General features: G+C 44.3%; 1 protein-coding gene across 10 annotated transcripts in view; it reads left to right on the top strand.

Annotated features, from left to right (window-relative positions):
• The window catches only part of tmcc1a (transmembrane and coiled-coil domain family 1a), a 51,076-nt gene extending 29,660 nt beyond the window's left edge, over positions 1-21,416 (top strand). For 8 of the 10 annotated variants that reach the window (XM_023819257.2, XM_023819255.2, XM_023819254.2 and 5 more), the window contains 3 exons: positions 12,576-13,492; positions 15,777-15,912; positions 19,511-21,416. In XM_023819257.2, the coding sequence (XP_023675025.1) occupies positions 12,576-13,492; positions 15,777-15,912; positions 19,511-19,825 (1,368 nt within the window). In that variant the 3' untranslated portion in view covers positions 19,826-21,416. Of the gene's footprint in view, positions 1-5,820; positions 5,863-10,676; positions 11,420-12,575; positions 13,493-15,776; positions 15,913-19,510 lie in introns of those variants that run through there. The other 2 variants (XM_023819261.2, XM_023819259.2) reach the window with 2 other exon arrangements.
• The last annotated feature ends 4,055 nt before the right edge of the window (positions 21,417-25,471 follow it).

Raw genomic sequence — 25,471 nt, 5'->3', positions numbered from 1 at the left:
TCACTTTTGGCGCTTTTCCACTGCATAGTACGGCACGACACGGTTCAGTTCAGCTCACTTTTGGGGGGTTTTCCACTGGGAACAGTACCTGGTACCTGGTCCTTTTTTTAGTACCACCTCAGCCGAGGTTCCAAGCGCGCCGAACCGTTACCAAAACGTGACGTGTAAACTCTACTGGTCACTGATTGGCCGGAGAAAATCGTCATTACTGCGTCACTGAACTTGCGACACGAGACACAACAGACCCGCTAGATTTTTAGCACAGCCAGCGAAGGTTCGGACGCACCATTTTGTTTTAACTAAAAATGGTCTTGCTGTTAAAAACATCCACATGCCGAAAATGAAGAACACCATTCCGTCGATATGCTCCATTGTTGTGTGTTTGTTTGTGGCGCATTTACGATGATGTCACGGCAATAGAGGCGGCGCAACTATAACGACACGTGAATAATCCCGCCCACTCTAAAGCGGCACTAAACTGCAGTCGAAATGCAAACTGAGCCAAACCAAGGTGAGCTGTACTGAACCGTGCTGTGCCGTACTATGCAGTGGAAAAGCGCCATTTGAGACAATTGTGATGTTCTTTAGGTGACCCTTTACTTGTTGGCATGGTTTTGTGTATGTTTGCGTCTAAATTGACCTGGTCTGGTTAACCACCCTGTTACTGGTGTTTTTCTTGGCTGCCCTTGGCCCATTGCTGCTGAGGGAACCAAGAGTGTCGGAATGTCTCAAACAAAACTTGTCTTGGGTTCCCTGCAGACCAGTACAACATGTATGCAAGATTTTGCCATACGAAACCACTTTGATTCAGACGTCCAAATGAAGAGCCCGGCATAATGAGCTTGAAGTGCCAAGCCTGCCACCTAGCCGTCATGCGCCGCTGCCATTAGGGGGCAACTCAATCATCACCTTAAACCCCCGAGCCAGGCTTCGTGTTTGGTTATTTATTCCAGCGCTGATGCAAGGTGAACGTGCCCGGCTGAGCATTCAGGCAGGACGCAAGCTGAACCATGGTACAGCAGTTGCAGGGCTCACCATAAGAAAGGCCAGATATCTGCATGGACAGGTCAGCGCCCTGTGGTCTCCAGTAGCCATCGTGTGAATTGGCTAAGGGTTTTATAGACTAGTGGGAGTACTCTGCTGCCCATAATGAAGTAATGTGATCATGGTGTACTGCATTCCTTCAAAATGTGGGTCATTCAGATGTCCACAAGAGGGCAGTGTAACCCAGGGTAACTGTCATTTTGGGAAGGTCAAGCGTAACTGAAACTACTTTGTTATTATTATATGTCCGCACAGTACAGTGTCAAACTGAAAGGTTAATCCAAAGGGCAAAACCATGAAATGAAACTAATCATCACAAGTTTTCCAGTTATTTTGAGAAGCAAAGGGTATTTTAAGCACCTTTATCATAAAGCTGATGCATGCAGGTCAGGGGTCTTCTAGGTTTTCTATCATACCTGGCTTCTGATGAGCCACACTAGTTCTCAGGTAAATACCAGGAGCAGGTGTGGCTCATCAGAAGCCAGGTAGGATAGAAAACTTACTGGATAGTAACTCTCCAGGACCGGAGTTGGAGACCCCTGATGTAGGTACTTTACCCCTGCTTGCAATGACCCCGTCACTAAATAAAGTAAATGGAAACCGTCTGCTTAATTCCCACAGAACTGATACTCACACCCTCCTTTAGATCACACTTAAGTTACAAGTGGTTTCAAGTTGTTTCTGCTTATAAAAAATATGTGAGTAAATATAGGTGGAGAGGGAGCCATAGCAGGGGGGAGCGCATGATCTCGGGCTCAGCTGAGCACACGCGTTGGCTATTTGCAAACAGGCAATGGGCACGTCCACCAAACTGAAAACCATAATACAGCTTTTTACAGCAGGAAACATTTATGCTTTCTTAGCAGATGCTTTTGTCCAAAGCGACGTAGAAGTGCAGCAAATAGATCATTGCAAACATATTTGCTGCTGAAGAGGCAATTAGACGTAAGTGCAGTTAGACCGAGCTTCCAGTGAAAGCCCAGGTACATGTGTAAGCAGTATCTGAGCAGGGGCTGCTCGACAGCTTATAGGACTAAATAAGGCTATTCACGGACCAGAAAGTGCATAAGAACAATCGGGGAATGAGACTGAAGATAATAAACTGCCATCAGACAGGTAGAGAGCCTTCGAGCAGCACGTGTGTGAGTGTGTGAGTGTGTGAGCGCCGCACCACACCGCTGCCATCGCGACCCTGAGGGACGTGCTGCATGCACCCAGTGCTGAAACACTGCTTTTGGTTTATGCCCTCAGTACTGACATTAATGGGCACTGTGATTAACTCTCTGCTCTTCTTGGAGAAGGACTTTCAACCTGCCTTTAAGTAAGACCCCAGAGGAAAACACACCCAAGTTTGGGACGCCCGCTGATGAACCTCCACAAAGGTGTTTTCACAGACAATAGATACACATCTGGGGTGTATTGGATGGGATGACATACCATAATACTCAGCTCGTTATCCTTTCCACCAGAGCTGCTTAATCGAAGCTATCTTTCTGTCAGTCACATGATCATAATCTCTGCTCTGTGCATATTAATAGCTTTTGCTTGGGTCAAGTGTGTCGGTCATTGACACAGCAATATTTCCGTTATCTGGATTCAGGCCTGTCATGTTTACACCGCGATGTGGGTGCGGCATCCTTTGGGCGTCAGTGTGGTGCAGCCTGGGATAATGCACTCTGCTGTGCTGTTGCACTGTGCTCTGTGCTGTTCTGGGCTCAGGCACTGGCCACTGCCAGCAGGGTTGGGAGGGGGAGATGAGTGTGGCCAGCAGGGTGGAAGAGGAGGGGTATCGAGCGCGGGCTAGAATGCAGGGTGCCCCAAGCCTGCTGCCGATCACTTCCTGCTGCTGAATAGACTGCCAGGGTTTTCATTTTTATGCCCTTTCCGTCTTACTGGCCGTATTGTCGTCTGGCGCTGCACTGTGGGAACCCAGCATGCCGGTTGTATGTTACATAAGCATCGGAGGAATGCCTAGGCCAAGACTGTAAGTGGGGCCTCCTCAACTGGGCCATCGTATACAGCATCTGTGCAGTGGTGTCTCTGCAGTACTGTAAACTTCCCTGTATCTGCAGTGAAATCCATTGTTTTTGCACTGGTTTGGATGGAGTTGCTTCTGATTGCAGCTGAGTTGGGTGGTGCTGTAATTTAGGAAATGTTCACATTTCAGATTTTGATATGTATGTCTCCTCTGAAGGCTGGCCAAAGTGTGTCATCAGGCTGTTTTTCAAGCCTCTTGTAAAGCACACAGCTCATGCGGACTTAACATTCCACAGCGGAACAACAAGCAGCCCCTGCCACAGGTACTCAACTTCCAGCCCCATCCTAACCTTTAGCTTGTAGGTAGCAGCACTGTGTTTCAATGGGGGCGTTAATGTCACTGCATGTCCGCACGCTCTCTGCATATCGAGCGAGTGACACAGAGCGAGTGACACCTGAGGAGCGAATCTCCTGTGGTGTGCCGCCTGTTACTCAGCACCGCTGAGTTCGCCCCAGTCTTCCCAGTACACCCTGGCCCTAGGATATCACCAATTCTCAAGGCCGTGCATGAGAGCTGCTGTACTTGCGCACTGAAACATTCCACATGCTGACTCAATCTTCTGATGAAAACGTCCATTGTCTCCCCCGGGAGTCTGTCTGGCCCCCAGTGCTCTGTGGGGCAGATGTTTAAGGTTAATACACTTTAGTAGGACTTCCCCTGGTGGTGACTTTAACCCACTGTTGTGCTGAGCTGTGTTATTTACGCATTGAAACTGAATATTTCTGAATAAGTCAGTGATTTTTTTTTTTTGTTGCTTTAATTATCACTAAAAATTCATCAATCATTTTTAAAATGTTATCAAAAATATTTCTTTTAAAAAATGCATCCATGGCTAATTGGGCCATTGAGTTTAAGGTACAGGGTGTGAATGCATGACTTCAAGGTCCTTGTCTTTTGCTGCTCTGTGCTGGAGATGTGTGTCAAGGCTGGATGTCTGGCGGGATTCCCTGCTTCTGGTCCTGGAGGGCCGGTCAGCAACACAGTTTGCAGATTTCCCTACTCAAACACACCTTATTCAGCTCATCAGCTAATCGCCAGGTTTAGTAGGTAACTTTGAGCAGGGTAATCTGCAAACAGCTTACAGAGAGCTGCCTGGCACTCGGAGAGGACCACTGTGCAGGAGCTTCTGGGAAGGGCTGCTTATTGCACGTGGTTCCTCGTAGCTTTCTCAAGAAATGTGCTTGAAAGAATCCCTTCCATTGTCTTCCCTCCCTCACAGCTGACTTTAGAATACCATCTGATTAGACTGCCATGATGTCTTGGTACCAGGACAAAGTCTGTGGAGTGGATCACATAACTGGTTAATCATCTCTCACTAAAACATTACCTTCCATGGGGTATGATAAAACAGGAAAAGGTGAAGAGGGTGTTTTGTTCTATCGATGTGAAGTGTTGCATCTCTTAACTGGCTTTTAGGCTCGACACTCATGTATATTGGTTTTCAAGCATTTTGTCCGTTTGACAGATCCAAGTACTGCAGGCAGTCAGTATTGAACCACCGCTGTGGTGTGTAATATTTTACAGAGCTTTAGTGCAGTGTTTCCCAACCCGGTCCTAAGGACAGTCCACATTTTTGCTCCCTCCGACAGCTGGGAGGGAGCAAAAACATGGACTGTCTGGGGCTCCCTGAGGACCGGTTTGGGAAACAGTGCTTTAGTGGCTTAACGTATTTCATCTTGGGGTGATTCAGGGTATTCATGAATGAACCTTTTAATGTCGAGTCCTTAAGATTGTACAATTGTTGCAAGTCTTACATAAGTTACCTTTCCTCTAAACTTGTTTTTTGAGTCCTGCTGCCATTGCAGTCTTTCCCTCATTAACCCCATTCATTAAACCCCCGCCCGTCAATGGCCATGCAGCCCTTTTGGCAGCAGGAGCCCCTTGTTACCCCCACTGTACTTCCTGCTTCGTCTCTCCCCCTAATTTGTTGTCAACAGCACGTATGCACAAATACACACACACCACACACGCGCGCTCAAGCATGTTTGCTTTGGTCAATCTTTCCAGCCCTGTCACGTGACCTCCCACGCACAGGAAGGGTTCTGATCTGAGAGAAAGTTGGCCTTCCATTCAGACAGTGATTTATGCATCGTGTCCCGGTGGAGTGAAAATTTCAGGAGTTTGGGATCCAAGAGAAAGTCGAATGTTTTTGCTGAGCCTGTGTGTTGGGTCAAAGGAGGAAAGGAGACCAACTGCTGGCCGTAATGGCCGATTCACTTGGCTTGCCTCCATCACACTAACGGAACATCCTCTGTGATTTCTAGAAAGATCATCTTTCTCCTGTAATCCACACCCCCCCCCCTTTTCAAATCATTTTTTGAACTGTAGCATCAGTTCTGGGGGTGTGCTGGCCCAGAAACTGCTTTGGGGGAAAACAAATTGTGCCCCCTCCCCCTTCCATGCCCAGTTTTTTTTTTTTTTTCTCTGCACCCCCATGCCCTCCTCTTCCTTCACTCCCTCCGCCCCCTCTCCCTCTCTTTCTCTGAAGACTGGCGTATAAACTTTCACGGCTATCATATCCACCCGTGAGGAGCTTGCCACCGTGTTGCCTGTCCTCGCCTTCACTAGGCCGTTCGAGCTCAGCGTTCGTGCCAGGGGCGCTGGATTTGTGCCGCGGGAGGGCAGCGATGCAGGGACGTGCCAAGCACCATGCTGTTCCTGCGCTCAAGAATTCCCTCATATGCATGCGGGTGCCCCATCTGTACCTCGACACTGACCGCTGTGGTTCTTCCTGAAGTCTCTCTGGATGGGAGATGCCCATGGAAGTCATTCTCAGTCTGGTAACTGCTGATTGTTCTTCTCAGTCTCATGGCTGAAATGCTCGAGCTGTCTGTGATTCTCCCGCTGTAGCTTGTGAGTAGACCTAGTATGATGACTAGGTGAGTATGGGTTTGTGTAATGAGCATAATGCTGCTTGAGAATGGAGTTATTTAACATGACTGGCTAGATAATGGGTCTGATTTTGACAACCATAATTTTTGGGTTTTTCATTGATGTGCCTGATTTCCAGAAACTCTGAAAAATGGAATGATACGGATTAGCCCTGAGACCTGCAGTGTCTCCCATTTATGCTGTGTTTGCATTTGATACAGTCCTTATTTTTGTTTCCTCTTTCTGTCATCTGTCAGACTTTGGCCGCCCAGGGGCAATTTTGTAGAATTAATCTGTTCTGTCCCCTCGCACAAATGAGAGGCCCTAAGAAATGATGAAATCCACAGTCAGCTAAGAAACAGGAGGCAGGAACAGGCATTAACTGTGGCTGTAGACATAAAAGCTTTTAGTGTAGAATTAAAGTATCTGAGTGTAGTATATCCTCAATCTCATTTTCAGTTTTGAGATCATGCATTGTTATTCTGTGTGTATTTTTTCTATACAGGGATGATGGTCTGATAGTTTTTGTGCTTAAGCAGATTGAATGCTGCATGGCCGGCAGTCATGCACAGTTACGTAATTGTCCATAAATCCTGAATGGGGTTATTGTGCTGGCGACCCCCCCCCCCCTCCAAAAAAAAAAAGAAAAACAACCGGATTTCTACTAAATGACCCTTTTTATTTGTAAATATTACAGTGTCTTAATTTGGCTGTGACTGGAATGTTTGTCCACACTGTCTCTGAACTCTAAGTAGGGACTGAAGTTGGATGCGACAGCTGGTTTGTCTCTATGGTGAGAGTAGAGGCCTGTTAGCCCATGATGTTCCTCTGCATTTTACCAGTTTAATCCCATGTTTAAAGCCTGTTAAGTTCAAAGGAGACAAGGATCATGTATGACTCATACACTGGAGACCAAGGGTGAGTCTGACTCTTCGAGGAGTTGTTACTCAAGCATGCAGATGGGACAGAGGCCCTAAAAGCTACCTTTTAAGTGATGGGCTTATTTGCTCTTAAACATCCAGTAGTCTTCAATGCAAAGTCATTTTTTAAAATGTCACCATGAATGCAATGGCTATTGTACGAGAAAATGCTTTTAGGTTAGCTATCCATATAAGAAACACATAGTAAGCTGATCAGTGATGTAATTAAATGTGATGTTTAATTTAATGTTAATTTTTTTCCTGATCAGCATAATACAGAATACTATATCGGACTTGAATGTAATTGTGAATTTGCGATTTGTTAAAAATAACACTGGATTTAATGTGTGTATTAAATTAAGAGTAACATTATTAAACATTCTCAGGAAACCAACCCAATTTCCTGAAAGTGAAGCAGGGTAATTAAACAAGAATCCAGCTTTAGAGTCTTTACTAATGAGGTGTCTCAAGATTAGTCTTAATTAAAATAGCCGAAAACCATTAAATCCTGCAGCCAGTATATAAATTCTCCCACAAAGGCCGTTTGACTATGTGGTATTTGGTGTTGTTTTACTGTTCAGCGTCTATTGTTCTTGCCTCACTTCAGAAAAAATTATGGCCAGATCCCATTAAGGCAAACCACAGCAAAGGGCCTGTTTGCTGTATCCATCCCATAATTTCACAGCGCACCTGGTCTGCTTTCCATTGGTCTGCTGGGGTTTCTGCAAATCAGTGAATACGTGCAAAGAGACAGGTTTCTCGTATAAGGAAGAGCCGGCTAATGGAGACAGGGAGATGAGTATTGGGGCATAATGAGTTTATGAGTGGACACTGGATATCAGTGTCCTTGGCCTAAGGGGTACTGATCTGCCACCAGCCTTACGTATGCAGCTGATACTCTCCCAGCACTGAAGTGGGTGAGCTTCTCAGACTTTTTTTTTAAAGCTGATGCTTTTGTTTGTCTTCATAGCAGGAAGCCATGGTCTAATACGATTAAGGTTTCTTCCCCTCCCAAATGTATGCTCTTGTTTTGTTGCCTCTCTCCTGTGCTCTCTCTGCATATTAGCCAGATTATCTGGCCTGAAATCTGTTTAGATTTGCATAAGCAGCATTCAAAGAGCAACAGAACAGACACAGAGCTTGAGAGGCCTGTCGTTATGAATCTGCCCTCTTGTTGAGTAAATAGACTGCCAAAGGCTATCATCTGTCGAACGTGCTAATGTGGCCTCTGTTTGGTGTAAATATCACCTGATGTGGCCTGACGGATGCTCCTCCTCCTTCCCTCAAGGTCAGTTTTTTACAATGTAACCAGCATATTAGCGCGCACTGACACTCCTGGGCAGTTCTGAGGGGTGAAGACATTCCACCTGGTGCCTGGCGTTGCTGGTGTGATGGGTTGGGCCTTTGTTCCGTGGCTGGGCCAGAACACCACATCCTTCCCCTGTAACAATGAGTTAAACCTTGGGCGGGGCCGAGAGCCGCCGTCTCAGGATTCCTCACTGGTTGATTCACTGGCCCGCACTCGCCCCGCACATGCACTACTCTGAGAGACGGATTTAAGCATAGTTCCCCTGTTGTTGCTTTTGGGAAGTGGGCTGCAGTATCGCAAGTGAACTGCCATCTGCGCGCAGCCTCTCCAGGCTTAAGGTGAGCCTGAAATCCTTTGACTGAAAAACAGCGTATTTACTGTCTCGCACCGGGGAAATGAGCCACACCCTTGCTGCAGTTCCAGCCCAGTTGGGTGGCCGTGGCTCGTCTTACTGCGGTCTCTTCACAGAGCGGGACTCCTGGACAGGGGTTTGGGGTACATGTGGGGTATCTGCCTCCATGTTCTACGGGCAGGACCTTCTGATCTTCTAGTCTATTTTCCCATGTAGTTCACATTTCCTGGCACAGTGAGCAATAATATGTCAAGCTGCATTAACGAGGCCTGTTTTCTGTGTATATAGCCAGGATGCTTTTGGGGGGAACGCAGGCGGCCAGCAGGCCGTTTAGCTCGGCTGTTTTCAGCCTACGTCCTATTTGGAAAGACCTGCCTCGACCCGCCAAATAAAATGGAAGGTGATGTCACTCCACCCAATTCCGATACTTCCCCGTCATTACACACCCGCTGTCACGATCACAACAGAATTGACTTTTACCCGACTGTGTTACCGCAATCATCCAGATTTTCTTTCCATAGCTGCCAGGTGCCAGAGGGAGGGGCTTTCCCCTTATTGGCCGATGACACTGTCTGCCTGGCACTAAGGCGTAATGCCAATTCCGGTGAGCAGAGGGAGCTCTCAGGGCACAGTCCAGACTATTGCAGTTTCATGCCAGTTCTCACCCTTGTAATTATGTTGTTTACAGTAACATTACGTTTGCGTTGTTAAGATTGTAAACATTATCAGCAGTATCATGTTGCAGTTTTATCAAAGAGTGTTTCAGAAAAGGGTTTATTGCCTTAAAATATAACAGCTGGGGGAATTTCAGATTTCTTGTCTGACTGGTTGTCTGTGATGGAATCCTTTACTGGTGTGTGGTTCAGAGTAAATATGTCTTTATAAGAGATCAAACTTGCCACTATATGAGTACCTCTTAGGCAAAGATTTAGCTTTAGTGCTGCAGTTAATTTATTTACAGAGCCTTTTATCCAAGGTAACATACATAATTTTGTCTGTTTGTTTGTTTAGAGAAAGCAGTGTTAGCCAGTCCTTGAAGCGATTGGGGGTTAAGGGCCTTGCTTACGAGCCCAGCGGTGAAATCAGTCTGCTGACCCTGGGATTTGAACCAGCAACCTTCTGACCACAGACAGCATTGTAACCCACTGCCCCCATTAGATAATTGTGAAGTATTAAATAGTTATATGTAATTATTTTCATTTGGTTAGCGGATGTGTTCATCCAGAAATGTATGGTTTCACAGTATCTCCATTTACATATGCTAACAATCATTAACTCCAGATTGACACTGGCTCAGCCCACACTGTCAGGTACTGTACTCAGGGGCACTCTTGTCTGATCAGGGCAGTTTCGTATGTCATTAAATTAGTTTTATTTGTTTGTTTTTGCTGTGTTTACAGACGTTTGAAAATGAAGGGGGTTTTCAGGTTTTTTGACCCTGTAACGATGTGTCTGGAGAGCTTAGGCTTCTTTTAATAAATCTGCAAGACAGAGTTTCCCAGTTTGACCGCCCTAGCCCAGTTTGTGGAAGGCCCAGACCCATTCTTTTTTATCAAACTCTGTAAGCAGGAGTTTCCCGTTTGACCGCCCTGTGCCAGTACGTAGAAGGCTGACCTCTTTTTATCAATCCAAATTAAAAGGAAAATCCCACTCTTGTGTTTCACTGGGAAACACTTTTAATCACGGCAATCAGCTGACATAGCAGCCCCCTGCCCTTCCCCACCCTGGATGGTTATCCTAAATGAGAGCGGCTCGCTTTGAATTAAGTTACAGGGTATTTAATATCAGTCATTTATTCCACCTGGCATTCAGTAACACTGGTGTTGTGCTAATCATGGAATGTCAGCTTGTGGGGGCTGACAGCATTGTGGGTAGGAATGGACTTGAGACATAGGAGGGATGCATTTTCGGAATAAACAAGGTGCACGACACACACTGTGTGCGAGTCTGTGGTTGGGGGTCAAGAATGTAAGCAGCTGGGCTAATGGAAATACATCAGACAGGTATTGCCTGTCATGACATTGTTCATGTTTACCACTCTGATAGCATTTAGCTTATTGCCATACAGTATATTTCCAGAAACCAAGTGAGGTATGCCACAGGCTGGGTTTGGACCGTCTGTATTAAATCTTGTTTTGCAGATTAAATCTTGATGTGCCTGAGCTACATTATTTGAGTCTCAGTCATTTTCCAGTTGTTTGTTTAGTATTATCCTAACAGTCAATTGCCTGTGTGTTTGGATCTGACTTTAGAATCTATTCCTTTGACAGCTTCAGGATCAGCGTAAAACCTCCAGTTATTTCCATAATCAATGTCTGCAGTTACAGGTAATGATGCAGGTTTCAACATAGTTTGAGGTTCTGTTAGTCCCTGTCCTAAATGCTAAATCATACCATAGACTTATGATCAGATGTATCATAGTACTACGCGTACGCTTCAAAACAACATATCCCAAAATAACGCTGGTATTTAAATATGTCTTGAAAATCTACGCTGTTGCGAGTTCGAATGCGAAAACATGAATTTCATGGTTTTCTATTTCCGTAAAGTATCGTCGTAAAAAAACACATGCAGATAGACGAAGTTTCTGTTTAATTACAGCGAGCGTTCGGAGGGGTGACGCAGTCGCGGGGTGGCCCGCCCACAAGAGGAGGGGCCCGATGTCCGCGAGAGACTCAGGTGCAGCACAACTTTCGGGAAAACTTCGAATGAGTAGCGAAAGCCGACGGAGAGAGACCGGCTGTAGGGGCGCGGATTTTATGGCATTTTATATGACATTTTCATGTGAACGGCACTAGTGGCCTGATTCCTATATGACATTTGAATGTTCATGTTTTTAAATTATATGGAAAATGCATTGGGAACAGTTTCTCCGTTTAAGAAAGGTAAGACCACGCACGCGTCTCGTGCGTTCAAACGTTATTTTCAACGTCGTGATTAAAATAGATCTGTCAAAGATGTTATGCTCCTTATTATATAAATCCCAGTGGCGATCATAATTCCATTTTTATTTCGAGTGGCTTGTTTTGTATCGCTTAAATGGTGTCGGCAATTACAGCGGTTAAATTTTTATTTCAGGTTCTTGTCTTCATTCATTGCGTTATACCCTGAAGTGTACACTGACTAGAGTGCTTGTCCTGGAGAACTTTTCTTCTATTTTGTTTATGTTTTAGATATCTAAGATTTCTGAAAGGAGACTTATTATTATTATTATTATTATTATTATTAGAATTAACAGTGATTTGATTCAGTAATTATTGTAAATTATGTACATTGTAGAACTGCTGGTACAGCAGATGTTTGCAGCCCGGAAAAAATGCGTGAAGTTCTTGATTTGTAATTATTGATCAAGTTTATCTCATAGATAATGTTCAGTCCAGAGTTCTCAGTAATTACCATTGTTCAGCAATTGTAACAGGCTTTTGCAAGTAAGTTCTATTTAAGGATAGATTTTTAAAGAATGCTAATGAATAAAAAGCCAGCATTGGCTTTAGCAATAGACGGCAAGTGAACGGGGGGCTGGCAAACTATTCATGACACAATAAATACACATTTATTTGGTGGGATAGAAACATTTTAGGGGGGCTGAAGCCCCTCTGGTGCCTCAAATAGCATCAAATCACTTTATCAGTAGTATTAGTAGAGTGCAGGTGAGTGAAAAACGTGTCTGCAAAGGTTCAAACAGCAGTGAGGGAATAATACAAATAATGGAAATACGAAGTATACAAAACAATAATAAAAAAATAAATATACTGCACAGTGTAAATATGAGTGAGTAATGATGTGCATGCATGTTGATGGCAGTGAAAGGGTTCATTGACCAGAGTTTAGCAGTCTGATAGTCTGGTGGAAGAAACTGTCGCAGAACCTCTACCCACAGTATCTGTTGACTGACATTTAATGTTATTTTTGAAGTCTAAAAGTATCAAATAGTGGAAGATAGTTCCTTAAATAACTTCAGCGCTAAACTGTTTTGGCTTGTTGTTCCCCATTATAGAGTGCATGGTTCAAGTTTTGTTTCTCTCTATCTCACCCATTCAGATCGAGCGGTTAGAGGTCAGTGGCCTGGTGCAGACGCCCAACGCAGTGGCTTGTGGTGCCGATGGCTCCTATTCCGTGGAGGACAGCAGCCCCGACCCCCAGCGCACGAAGCAGGCCATCACCCAGCTGCAGCAGAAGATCCTCAAGCTGACGGAGCAGATCAAGGTTGAGCAGACGGCAAGGGATGACAACGTGGCGGAGTACCTGGAACTTTCCCACAATGCCGACAAGCAGCAGCTCACTCGCATCAAGCAGGTGTTTGAGAAGAGGAACCAGAGGTCTGCACAGAGCATTCAGCAACTGCAGCGGAAGCTGGAGCACTACCACCGTAAGCTCCGGGAGGTGGAACTCAATGGCATCCCCCGGCAACCTAAAGACGTCTTCCGAGACATGCACCAGGGACTGAAGGACGTAGGGGCCAAAGTCACAGGCTTCAGCGAGGGTGTGGTAGACAGCGTGAAAGGCGGCCTTTCCAGCTTCTCACAGGCCACGCACTCTGCAGCGGGCGCCGTGGTCTCCAAGCCCAGGGAGATTGCCTCTCTGATCCGCCACAGGTTCGGCAGCGCGGACAACATAGCAGGGCTGAAGGACTCACTAGACGAGTCGCAGGGCGAGGAAAGCACCAGGCCCTTGGGCGTCGGCAGTGGTCTGCATTTTGGCAGTGAGGACGACTGCTCCAGTGCCACCTCAGGCTCTGCTGGAGCCAACAGCACAACTGGAGCCCCGGCCGGGCCCCCCAGCTTGAAAACCAACACGCTGGACAACATGCAAAACTCAGACCTTGACGCACTCTTCCACGAGGTCCGAGAGATTCACCAGAACCAGGGCCGCCTGGAGGAATCGTTTGAGGAACTCAAATCTCACTACCATAGTGACTATGCCTTCATAATGCAGGCCCTGCAAGAGGAACGTTTCAGGTACCTGATGTTGTCATCTCTCGTTATTGCTATTTTTTTTTTTTGACAGCTTCTAGTGTCACTAATAGAGGCAGAGTTTGGTAGGAGCAATCTTGGAAGGTCCTGTGTTTTTTTGTTTTTTTTTATCTTTGTCTGCAAGAACAACCTAAAGTTAGGGAGCAGAAACAGGAACTTCCTGTTCACTGGGGGCTTTAATAGTAGAACTATGTGGAAGATGCTGTAGACTAGTGTATGAAGGAGGACCATCCTGGGTCCGTAGTTTTTTAAATTGCATTTTTTTTGGCCGTCATCAAGGGAGTAGAGTTTGGTTCTTGGATGAATCTTGCATGCTGTGTTGTATACACACTTACAGTAATTGTTATGTTTATATGCCAGATCTATATCAGAAGTTGTAGGGCAACTAGGTACAGATCAATGAAAGATGTCATTGGCTTTGGAGGTCAGACTACCCAAAGTCCTGCTGGGGAGATATGACTGTTTCTTTATAGATGGCAATAATGCATTATCCATGACAGTTTTAAAGATATGCATCTCGATACAGGTGATGCCATGTCATTTCTTCATGTTGGCATGTGTTTGTATGTAATGACAACCCCATGGCAGTAGAAGCATTGAGGTGATAGATTAAAAGAGAGGCTTCTTTCCCATTTAAATCCAATCAGTCTACTACTGTAGCCTGGACACTCACTACTAGTGATAACCTGTTTAGCAATGTCATCATTCTAAAGTAATTGCTCAACTTATTATCTCAAAGAATTTCATCTGAGGTTGTGAGGGTCATGTTTGTGACCAAAGTCATCACTGCTCAGACAGTGGATTCCCAGTAAACTGTGGTAACTGAAATCTCTACTGTTCAGCAAAAAGGCCTGATGCATTATAGCATTATGGCTCCTGATATGTTTGGAATCTAGATTTCCCTCAAAAAATCAAAAAGTCAGCAGCACTCCTGTGAAATTGTCCCATAGTTTCAGAGATTACCTCTTGTTTGTAATGCTATTTGTGGGGTCATCTTTGCACTGGACTTGCTGAAGCCATGCAAAGCTCAGTCTGGTACTGAGATTCCCAGCCTGATGTTGAAAGAAAGTAAAGCAGTCAGCATTGACACAGTCCCTCATCAGCTGTATCCTCTCACTCCTGCTATATGGCTTCTGTATGGCAAGATTTGAACAAAACTATGACTCTAGTTGGGTTGAAGAGCTGAGTAAGGTGCCACTTACTTCCCCCGTTTCAGCTGAGATGAGCTGGCGCATGAGTTCACAGGCATGTCCGGACACTGCGGTCATCCTGTTTGTCATGCACTAATACTGATACTTAACTGCCATTACTTTAAACACATATCTGTTGTCATCAGGAAATGATCTTACAATCTGATATCAGTTATTTTTCTTTTGAGTTATCTGACAGATTTGTTAGGTCATTTATAAAACAGTCATAACTCGGTTATCAGGTATAAGTGGAAACACATTACACGGGCTGAGTAAGTTTTAAATAATAATCTCTTTTCATCTTATAAATTCACAATATGTATTGAAAAAAAAAAAAAACATTTAGGCTTCTTTTTCACGCAAATCCCAATGTGGGACGGCTGAGGGAATTTCTCTAAACTTTATGGTATGATATGACATCATCACTCCAGAAGGCCTTTGTGAGTTAACCTATGTCTGCTGGACAAACAGGTATTCCAAGTAAGATTGGATTGAAATGGCCATTTAGGGTAGTCTTGTTTCTGATTGGCCAGGGAACGCCGTGTGAAGTGGAGTGATGATCTCATTGGTTGATGATAGGTTGATGTTTGTCTGCTCTTGTATTGATTTCACTGCTGATCGCTGAGCAGATATGACTTGCCTTACAAAGCACAATCTATTTAAGCAGCTATTATCCACAAAAGTTCCAATATATGCATGTCTTCTTTTATTTTGTTAACTACTGTGAGAGGCTTTTTCCCATAATGCCTTTAAAGACTAAGAGGTACTGCTATTGAAGTTCTGAAGTTGAAGTTTTTTTTTTTTTGTTTTTTTTTTTAAATACGTAGTACAGTTACCGGCACAACAAAACAACTTTTGGTACTAAAATATAGTTAAACTCTTTATCGGAATTTTTCTGATCCCCCATAGATCTCAACATACATATTGTTTTCCCGACATCTAGAAATGACTAATTGTCTTAGAATAAAGATGTTGGTCTTGCCGGTAATGATAATAAAACCTACAATTGCAGACGGGACACGGGGTATGTTTGGGGTCCCACCCGCTGTAGGGGCACTGACTCTCTGCGTCCCCGGCAGGTGCGAGCGGCTGGAGGAGCAGCTCAACGACCTGACAGAGCTCCACCAGAATGAGATCCTGAACCTGAAGCAGGAACTGGCCAGCATGGAGGAGAAGATGGCCTATCAGTCTTATGAACGAGCTCGCGATATCCAGGTCGGCAGCTGGCCCACTGTAATGTCACCTTGCATAGCTGCAGAACCAGTTCCTCACTTTTCCAAGAAGCCTGGGAACAAAAATAGGCCACATAGTTACAAACTCATAACTATCTTTGCGTTGAATGTTTTGAAGTCCGTCTTTTTTGTTGGAAAAATATGCAAGTACTATCCTGACATAATTATCCAGTAACAGTGACAGAGTTGACTAGTTGATAACCCTCTCACCTCTAGCCTCTGACATGTGCTTACCAATTGCTAGATATCGCTATCGTCCACTACAGTGTAGCATGAATTGTCCAAATTTTAACTTAAATCTGAAAATTATAGGTGAGAAAATGGAGCACAGGGATTACCATGGAGGGGATGCCAGTCCGTCACAGGGCACAAACACTCACACAGTACAGACAATGTAGCGATAACATAACAGGTTTTTGCTACATTGTGGGGAACATTTGGTCCCCACAATGTAATATAAACATAATCCACAGACATATGCACATACACACACATACATTTACATTCATATCTTTGTAAGGACTGTCCAGTGAAAAACCCTAATCCCAACAACGATAACCGTAACCCCTACCCAGTGCTAACCTTAACTATAAATAACCAAACAAAATACAAGACTTAACTTTTTTAGTTTTTTGTACGATTGTACGATTTTTGTACAACATCAAAATAACAGGTTTTTGTCACAATGTAGGCGAATCAGAGTAAACTTTTTCTGTTTTAGACCAATAAATATTAACATTTTTTGCATTTGTTAAATGTTAGAATAAAGAGAGAATTTCATGGATTTTTTTTATTACTACTTTCATCAGTCAAAAATTTACATGCACTTCCTTAGTATTTGGTAGAATTGCCCCGAAACTGTTTCACTTGGGCCAGACGTTTTGGGTATCCTTCAACAAGCTTTCTACAATAGTTTGCTGGAATTTTGCTGGAATCCACTCCTCTTGACAGAACTGGTGTAACTGGGTCAGGTTACACCCAGGTTACGGCCTTCTTGCTCACACTCGCCGTTTCAGTACTGCCCACAAATTTTCTATGGGATTGAGATCAGGGCTTTGTGATGGCCACTGCAATACCTTGACTTTGTTGTCCTTAAGCCACTTTGTCACTAATTTGGAGGTATGCCTGGGGTCATTGTCCATTTGGAAGACCCATTTGCGCCCAAGCTTCAACTTCCTGGCTGATGTCTTCAGATGTTACTTCAATATATCCGCATAATTTTCTTTTCTCATGATTCCATCTATTTTGTGAAGTGCACCAGTCCCCTCTGCAGCAAAGCAGCCCCACAACATTATACTACCACCCCGATACCTCATAGGTGGGATGGTGTTCTGAGGCTTCAAAGCTTCCCTCTTTTTCCTCCAAATATACCGTTTATCATTATGGCCAAACAGTTAAATTTTTGTTTCATCAGACCACAGGACATGTCTCCAGAAATTGAGTTTTGTCCCTATGTGCAGTTGCAAACTGTAGTCTGGCTTTTTTATGGGTGGTTTTGAAGTAATGGCTTTCTCCTCCCAGAGTAACCTTTCAGCTCATGTCGGTACAGGACATGTTTTACAGTGGATAATGACACTGTCTTATCAGTTTCAGCCAGCATCTCCACAAGGTCTTTTGCTGTTGTCCTGGGGTTGATTCGCACATTTCGCACCAAACAACGTTCCTCTCTGGGACTCAGAATCCGTCTCCTTCCTGAGCGGTATGATGGTTGTGCATTCCCATGTTTTTTATACTTGCGTATTATTGTCTGAACGGATCAACGTGGGACCTTCAGGCATCGGGAAATTGCACCTAAGGATGAGCCACACTTGTGGAGGTCCACAATTCTTTTCCTGATGTCTTGGTTGATTTCTCTTGATTTTCCCATGATGTCAAGGAAAGAGGATCTGTGTTTGAGATGTGTCTTTATATGCATCCACAGGTGTGCCACCAATTAACTCAAATGGAATCAATTAACCTATCAGAAGCTTCTTAAGCTCAGAATGGAATCATCTGGAGTTTTCTTTTTGTTTAAAGACACAATTAATTTAGTGTATGTATACTTCTGACTTTGATGAAAGTGATAAAAAACTACAAAAAAATCTTTCTTTATTCTGACATTTAACAAATGCAAAAAATATATTAATATTTATTGATCTAAAACAACAAGTTCACTCTGATTTAATGTTTGACAGTAAAGAAAAAAAAGTTTTTGTGTTTTTTTCTGAAGTGTATGTAAATATCTGGTTTCAACTGTACATATGCACTCACACACACAGCAGAGGCAGGGTTGGAGGTGTGAGGCAAAAGTACAACCTATTCAGTGCCCATGACATTAACTAAATCAGGAATGTCCAGTTAACGAAATACCTGATAATTGCAAAGTCAGTTTAGCTTATTGTCATTAGCTTGTACGGTCATGGGTCTGAGCAAGTGGAATATTTTGTCCGTGTGTGGTAGTGGTTGCCTCAGTTTGAGTCTTGTGTATTAGTGCTGGTGTCCATGTCATCTTCTACTCCAAAATTGTGCCAGGTAAAATGGCCATCACCTTATCTGAGTCTGTTCATCTCTTCGTTACTTAGCTGGCCGCTCACGTGCTGAAGTCTACGTGACCGTCTTCTGGTTGCCTCTTCAGCTGTAATGGCTCTTTATTGTAATAGTATCACTGTTTTCAGTAAATACACATATGATCCCTATTAAACAAAAGTCAGATCGTGTTCCCCATGAAACGTGCCCTTTGTGTCCCCATCCTTGACTGTCTCTGTTGGGGATGATCTGTACTGCCAGCCACATGCATTTGACTTTAGTGCATTCCCTTGGGTGGTGGCGCTCATTGGCTTCGGTGATTGTCCCCATTGTAAAATCGGCTGTTGTGCCTCAGAAATCTGTGGTGTTGAATTACAGCCGAGGAGGAGAAATGTGGCTTAATACTTGTGGAATTTATTTGAGAAAACACAGGTTGAAAGCAGTGTCTGAGTGTGAGGAACCCTTTCCCCTACTGTGTGTGTGTGCGTACGTGCGTGCGTGCGTGTGTCTGGGTGTAAGGAACCCTTTTCCCTACTGTGTGTGTGTGTGTGTGTGTGTCTTGGTGTAAGGAACCCTTTCCCTTGGTCAGCATTGGTCAAGGCCTCATTTTCTGTACAGGTGGTTATTTTGAGCTTGTGTGCTGCCCTTGCTGGCTCTCTGTCCACATTGTCTGTTTATATCAGGATATGGGCCACTTCCATCTTACCCTTACCAAATGATAGTTAGGCTTCCCAGTGGAGCACATTCGTGGTAGAGCATCAGGTCTGGTACTCTGGAAAGGGTCCCTGCTTGGTGAAATAGCACAAATAAACTTCTCAGGAATTCTGGTCCCTGTGTTGTATATGTGATAGCACAAGTAATTTTAATAAAACAATCCAGTTGAGCACAACTATTGTTTCCAATTTAAAGGGAAGTAGCACAAATTTGTTGACAATGCCCCTCAGAGCGGCAGGGTTAGCAGCAATGTTGGCTGGTTGTGTTTCAGAAAAGCATGGCTAGTATTGGCACAAGCCCTGGAGTTGACTGTTAAGTGTGAGTCCAACGAATCTAACGGCGCTTCTGTGTGTGTCCTGCAGGAGGCGCTGGAGGCCTGCCAGACGCGCATCTCCAAGATGGAGCTCCAGCAGCAGCAACAACAGGTGGTGCAGCTGGAAGGCCTGGAGAACGCCACGGCTCGCACTCTCCTGGGGAAGCTCATCAACGTGCTGCTGGCTGTCATGGCCGTGCTCTTGGTGTTCGTCTCCACAGTGGCCAACTGCGTGGTGCCCCTCATGAAGACGCGCAACCGGACTTTCAGCACTTTTTTCCTGGTGGTCGTGCTGGCGTTCCTCTGGAAGAACTGGGAGGCCATTTCAGGATACATGGACCGCTTCCTGCAGCCCCCCAGATGACCGGCTCGGGCACCTGCGGGGGGGCAGACTGGTGGGAGGAGCCAAACACCCGATCAAACAATCTCTCTGATGCTGAGGACAAGCAGCGTGGAAGCCACAGAGCACAATAACACTGTGGCAAGAGTGGAGAGAGGAGATGAAGCAAGGGGATGTTTATATTTAGATTGTGTTTTCACAGAAAGGAGTGGATTTGTTTACAGTTTGTTTTTTTTGGGGAGGGGGGGTGAGGTCGCAAAATTAATATTATTATGTAATATTATTTTATTTCCAGAAATTAATCACGTTATGTTTTTGTTATAAATATTATAATGATAATTATTATTATTACTACTACAACTACTACTGCGTTTGATTTGGTTGACATGTAGCATTGCGCGCTCATTCCCACACGTTTCTGCCTGCCCCCCCATCCCTCTCAGCCTTACTCCCCCACCTTTGATCTCATGCACTTCTTCTTCGGCTGGGAAGTGCGTCCTGCAAAAAAACAAGCACATTCCGCAGTGACCTAAACAAGGATTTGTTTTAATTTATTTATACCCTCCGCTTCCTATTTCCCAGTTTCCTGTAACCGGAGTGGATCTTCACCACAGGGTGTGGCTCTGATTGTCTGCGACTGATGGATGGAATTTTAGATGAAGAAAAATTTGGAGCGGAATACCTGAAGGAGATGGTTTCTTTGTTTTTGGGGAATAAGACCTCTCGTGATTTTTACCAACACCTGGTTTGGAGAAGGATAAATGTCCTTTAAAGACTGCTCTATTTTCCCACAAGCAAAAAAAATAGAGACAAAAACACGAACATACTTGAAGAGCAGAATGCTCAAAGACTCAGTGCTTCCAGACTGTTTTAATATCCGTAAAATAGTCGTTTTTATTTTATTTTTTATTTTTTAAGAGGGGGAGAAAATATTTAAATTAAAATGAGTGAATAATTTATAGCACAGAAGGCCATTGTAAGGGTAGTGAGAGCAGAGGCCCTGGGCCATCAGAAAGAGACCCCCTCTGGATCTCGGGAGTTCAGGGGATCTGGGTGCAGTGTTTCCATTCTTGCCATGGAAACAGGTGTCCCTGCAGCCTGTGCTTTCTTCCGCTGGCCCATCGGCGTGCTGTGCTGCCCCTTCATCCCACCAGTCCGAAGGAGGGCTACTGTGAAAGATGTCAGCCGGTTCAGTATTGAGGCAGGACCTGTGCAGTGCAGTCAGTGTTGACTGAGTGCCGGGGCGTTGAGTGGTCAGCACCGTGGTCTAGTGTTACAGATGTCAGCGTAAATGTTCTTCAGGGCAGCCCACGTGTCACACCAAAGGCTGCCATTCACTCAATGTAGAGTTCATGTTGTTGCGTTCATCACTCCCTGTGCCAAAATTTTAAAAACATTAAATCGTACTGGTGATAGCGTGTTACGTGGTGTGTATGCGCTGTAAAGATTCCAGCTAGATGGTGGCTGATGTTTACAAAGAAGGCTTGTACTGTCTGACAGATGAAGTTAAGGTAATCTGCGGAGCTGTTTTGCTGTCGTGCCTGAACTCAATGGCCATTAATGCAGTGGTGAATGTCACAGCGGCTTAATGGCCCCCGAAAGCTCCTCCCCCCCCCAACAAACATGCACTGCGAGTTCTGCCAGTGTGATCACTGCAGCCGTCATATCGGTTGCTAAAGCCATGACCTCAGACCCTAAAAGTACACATCACCTGCTCTTTGTACTACCAGTTAGGGACCTGGCCGTCCTGCTGGCCTTTTATTACATACGATAGCAGGAACTTGGCAAACTTGTTGGGGAAGGAGATAAGACGCCCTTTAGGGTTCTTTTATGGCGACGCCTCAGCCGCTTGATTGACCCGCTGCAGCTGTGAATTCCCGGCATGCTTCTGTATCCGAGCCCTGGTGCTGAGCAAACGGCAGACGCTGGTCTTTCTGGTGGCCCAGGTGCAATAGGTTGCATGAGTGAACGGGGGCCCTGCTATTGTCCCGGGGCATCAAATTGGGGAAGGGGGAGGGGGGCAGGGGGGGGACTTTCAGTGCCTTCTGTTCTTTTATAATTGTGTGAATAATAAAGTCAAGCATTCCTGATTTATCTGCTGAGACAGTATCTTTTTTAAGCGAATAATAAATTAAGGATGTGGGCTAATAGGTAGTATTTGCTTGGTGTTGCACAGTCATGCACCTGTAGTTTGTCATTGTGTACATATGCAGAACCAGATGGATGGAAACCAAAAGTACTTGTTCTCACGTTCGGCAAACACTGCAAAGCAGGTTCTCGCGTCGCTTGGTGTTTTCTGCTTTGCTTGTTCAAAATGGATGGATGGAGCTGCTCTGTGGGTGTCCATTCCTGACACAGGAGCCTTCCTGCGGGGCAGTGCACACACCCTGCTGTCTGTGTCGCACGCATCAGTCAACGTGGGTGGTCATTCTACCCCAAAACCAGCCCGGAGTTTGCAGCAAGGTCAGGTCAAGACACGTGGAGTTGTAACTTATGCCAAATCGCGACGGGGCTGGGCTGGGCTGGGCTGGGTGTGTGTGTGTGTGCGTGTGTGTGTGCGTGTGTGGGCGTGCGTGCATGTGAGTGAGTGTGATCCCACCAAATGTGCCAAGTCTTCGTTTGCAAAAATCCCATTCTTGAAGCTTGTCTTCAACACTTGACATGGCTGCAGTTTTTTATCATGCAATAGGTCAGCTCAGTTTTATCTTTTTTTTTGTTTTGTTTTCCAGATCAGGTGGTGATGAAGTTCTTAGACAGGAGCCTTGGGTACGGAGGCATCAGCAGACAAGAAGGAAAACAGCAGGGCAACTTAAGGCCTCCTCTCCTACGTTTCTCTCTTTTATTGCTTATTAATTGCTCATGTTAGTGGTGATTCGAGGAAATACCAGGCAGCATCTTGTGAATCAAACATCCTAAATAGCCAAACTCAGAAAGAGGCAAAAAAAATAAAGATACTGTCTCAAAAATCCATGTTGTCATCTCCATTGCAATAGCTTTTATGGCCTTGACTCGAGACTCAGAAGTATCCCGTCAGTCGCTGGTTGTGATAGTATTTAAAGAAACTCAAGCTAGCCATGTGTTCGTGCGTGTCGTGGACAAGCTGGCTCGCTGCCAGCAGTACCGTAGGTCTTATAGCTAATCGCTTATGTATGACTTACAAAACAGAAAAAAAACAAACGGGCTTGACAGTGGGGCGCCGAAATGGCGCTTTTTGAAGTAACTAGTTTTAGCATTGAAGCTGCTATCTGTAAGGGAAAGAAGATTTATATTCATGTCTTGTTGCAGTCTGTCAAAGCATCTGTAAAATAAATTAAAAAGGAAAAAAATAAGAACTTCAGTTGTTCATTAATATGGTGCAGCTCCTTTTGCAGGGAGACCTTCTCTATATCTGAAAACTGTTCGTTAGGTATTCCTGGATCTGTGCTTTCTGTCTTAAAGGTGATACATGCCCAAAATTTAGGTTCTTATGAAATATGTCAAGTTGACAACTGTTTAGAATACAGTAAGATGATCGTTATTGTTGTACGTTAGCATTTCAACGATGGTCGATTTAATTGCAACTGGTAATACTGACTCAGAAAATCAACTTAAAGTAGCCAGTATATTTAGGTCGTATCCTGGAATTAATCTTTTTTGTGGGGTGGGGGTGTATTTTGCGCTTTATCGGTGTATCGTCATAGCTGATTTGGGGGCGTGTTTTCCTTGAATATTTTTGGGGCTCTACTGATAACTCCAGGTTCCTCCCACGGTTGAATAACGTCCGTGTGCTATCTATTCTAAGGTTAACACATTCCACGCTAGATGGCGCTATTACTGTAACTATCAGTGATGCGCGGGTCAATGTATAAACAACCAGAACCCGACCGACGTTTTCAATAACCCGCCCGCAACTCGGACCGCAAAAAAATATATATATATATTGTACCCGACCCGCTTCCTGACCCGCATTTTTTTTTATAGCCTAGTGTTATGTAATAAAGGCTTGATTTATTAATTTATTTCATTTCATTTTCTTAATTAAGATGCTGCATGTGTTTATCCAGTCTAATCGAAGTGTGCGTCTCTCCCCCGACTTTCCCAACAAAATCCCACCCCCTCTCAGAAAATACATAAAACTGACATTACTGAGCTATATGCGTTTAAAAGTAACCTATTAAAATGATTCAATGGCATTGCTCAGTTCAACGTGTTGGGAAATTGGGAATTTTGTCCCGCATCAGCATTTATTCAACAATTAATAACGCTCAACATTCAAAAGGTAAATAAGGATTACCTACTTGTATTAGTAGGCTTAGGCTATTTCGCCACGTGGATGCCCAATTGAAGCTCTCACAAGCACAAAATACAGGCATAGAATATGTTAATAAAGTCTTTATTAACGCATTTTAAACGAACAAAAACAGGTAGGCTAAACCAAAGACTGAGGCTACAATATCCATAAATAAATGTTCACAATAATTGGCATCTTTATTTCAAACGACCCGACCGACCGCGACCCGAATATCATTAAAAATATTTTTGGATGACTCGTAACCATTTCGGGTCAACCCGCGCATCACTGGTAACTATATACTGTATGTGTTTCTGCTTGGCAACTTTCAAGATGAAATATTCAGTCTATCTATCCATTCATCCATCTATCCATTTTCAATACCCGCTTGTCGTGTGCAGGATTACGGGAGTTCGGAGCGTGTCCCGGGAGCGACGGACGCAAAGCAGGGAATAACCCAGGACGGGGTGCCGCGCACACGCACAGGTGGCCAATCTGTAAACTACAATTCACCTCAGTATGTTTTTGGAGTGTGAGGGAGAAACTCCACGACAACACGGGGAGAACATGCAAACTCCACACACATACTGTAACTTAAACTTCACTGCCATAATATATAATATAATTAATTAAATATATTAAACGTAGATGAAAATCAGATGTGAACATTTAAGTGTGTCTTCACTACAGTGATTAATGAATTATTGAATAATTTGGTTATACTGTAAATTGAGAATTTACATACTGTCACCAGCAGATGTCCTTCTACTCCCAGGCTAACAGAGACTGGAGAGCCTGTGAATTACAGGTTGGTTACTTGGTTGCTGTTCTCACCCACACTTCGCTGCGCAGCTCATCTGTTGCATTATGTGCTCAGACAGGCACGTGGACAGTGAGAAGACTGAACAAAAGGCCAATGCTGACATGAACTCTGTGGTCTGTCTGTGCATGTAGGAGGTACAGAATGAACTTGGAAGAGACTAGCAGAAGATATTCTGACTAGTCCTCGTTAAAATATAAAATTATAATAATGTGTGGATCCAAGTTGACGGCTCACTGCCAAAACCGCCAGGCATACACAACTTCGGTTGTCTTGGCAGAAATATGGAGTGAAACATAGTAAACTAATCTTTGGCTTGGATTTCAGGGATTGTTTCTATGTGTTATCAAGCCTAGAATAAAGCCAGAACACCCTCAGGCTGAAACTCTTATCATACTAAAATCATCCCAATTTATTGTCACACATGTTCGTCTCTATTCGATAATTACATGATAAGCATGCCTCTAAGATGGGGTATTCTAATTATAAAAGCTATAAATAACCCGCCCGTGGCCTGTCCTTGACGATTTACTCGTACATGTTGCTAATTCAGTGTCCTTTTTGGTATTAATGAAATCTT

The sequence above is a fragment of the Paramormyrops kingsleyae genome, chromosome 6 (genome assembly GCF_048594095.1).
Source record: "Paramormyrops kingsleyae isolate MSU_618 chromosome 6, PKINGS_0.4, whole genome shotgun sequence".
NCBI classification, from domain to species: Eukaryota; Metazoa; Chordata; class Actinopteri; order Osteoglossiformes; family Mormyridae; genus Paramormyrops; species Paramormyrops kingsleyae.
The sequence above is the reverse complement of the archived record's forward strand: the minus strand, read 5'-3'. Positions and strand labels throughout refer to the sequence as shown.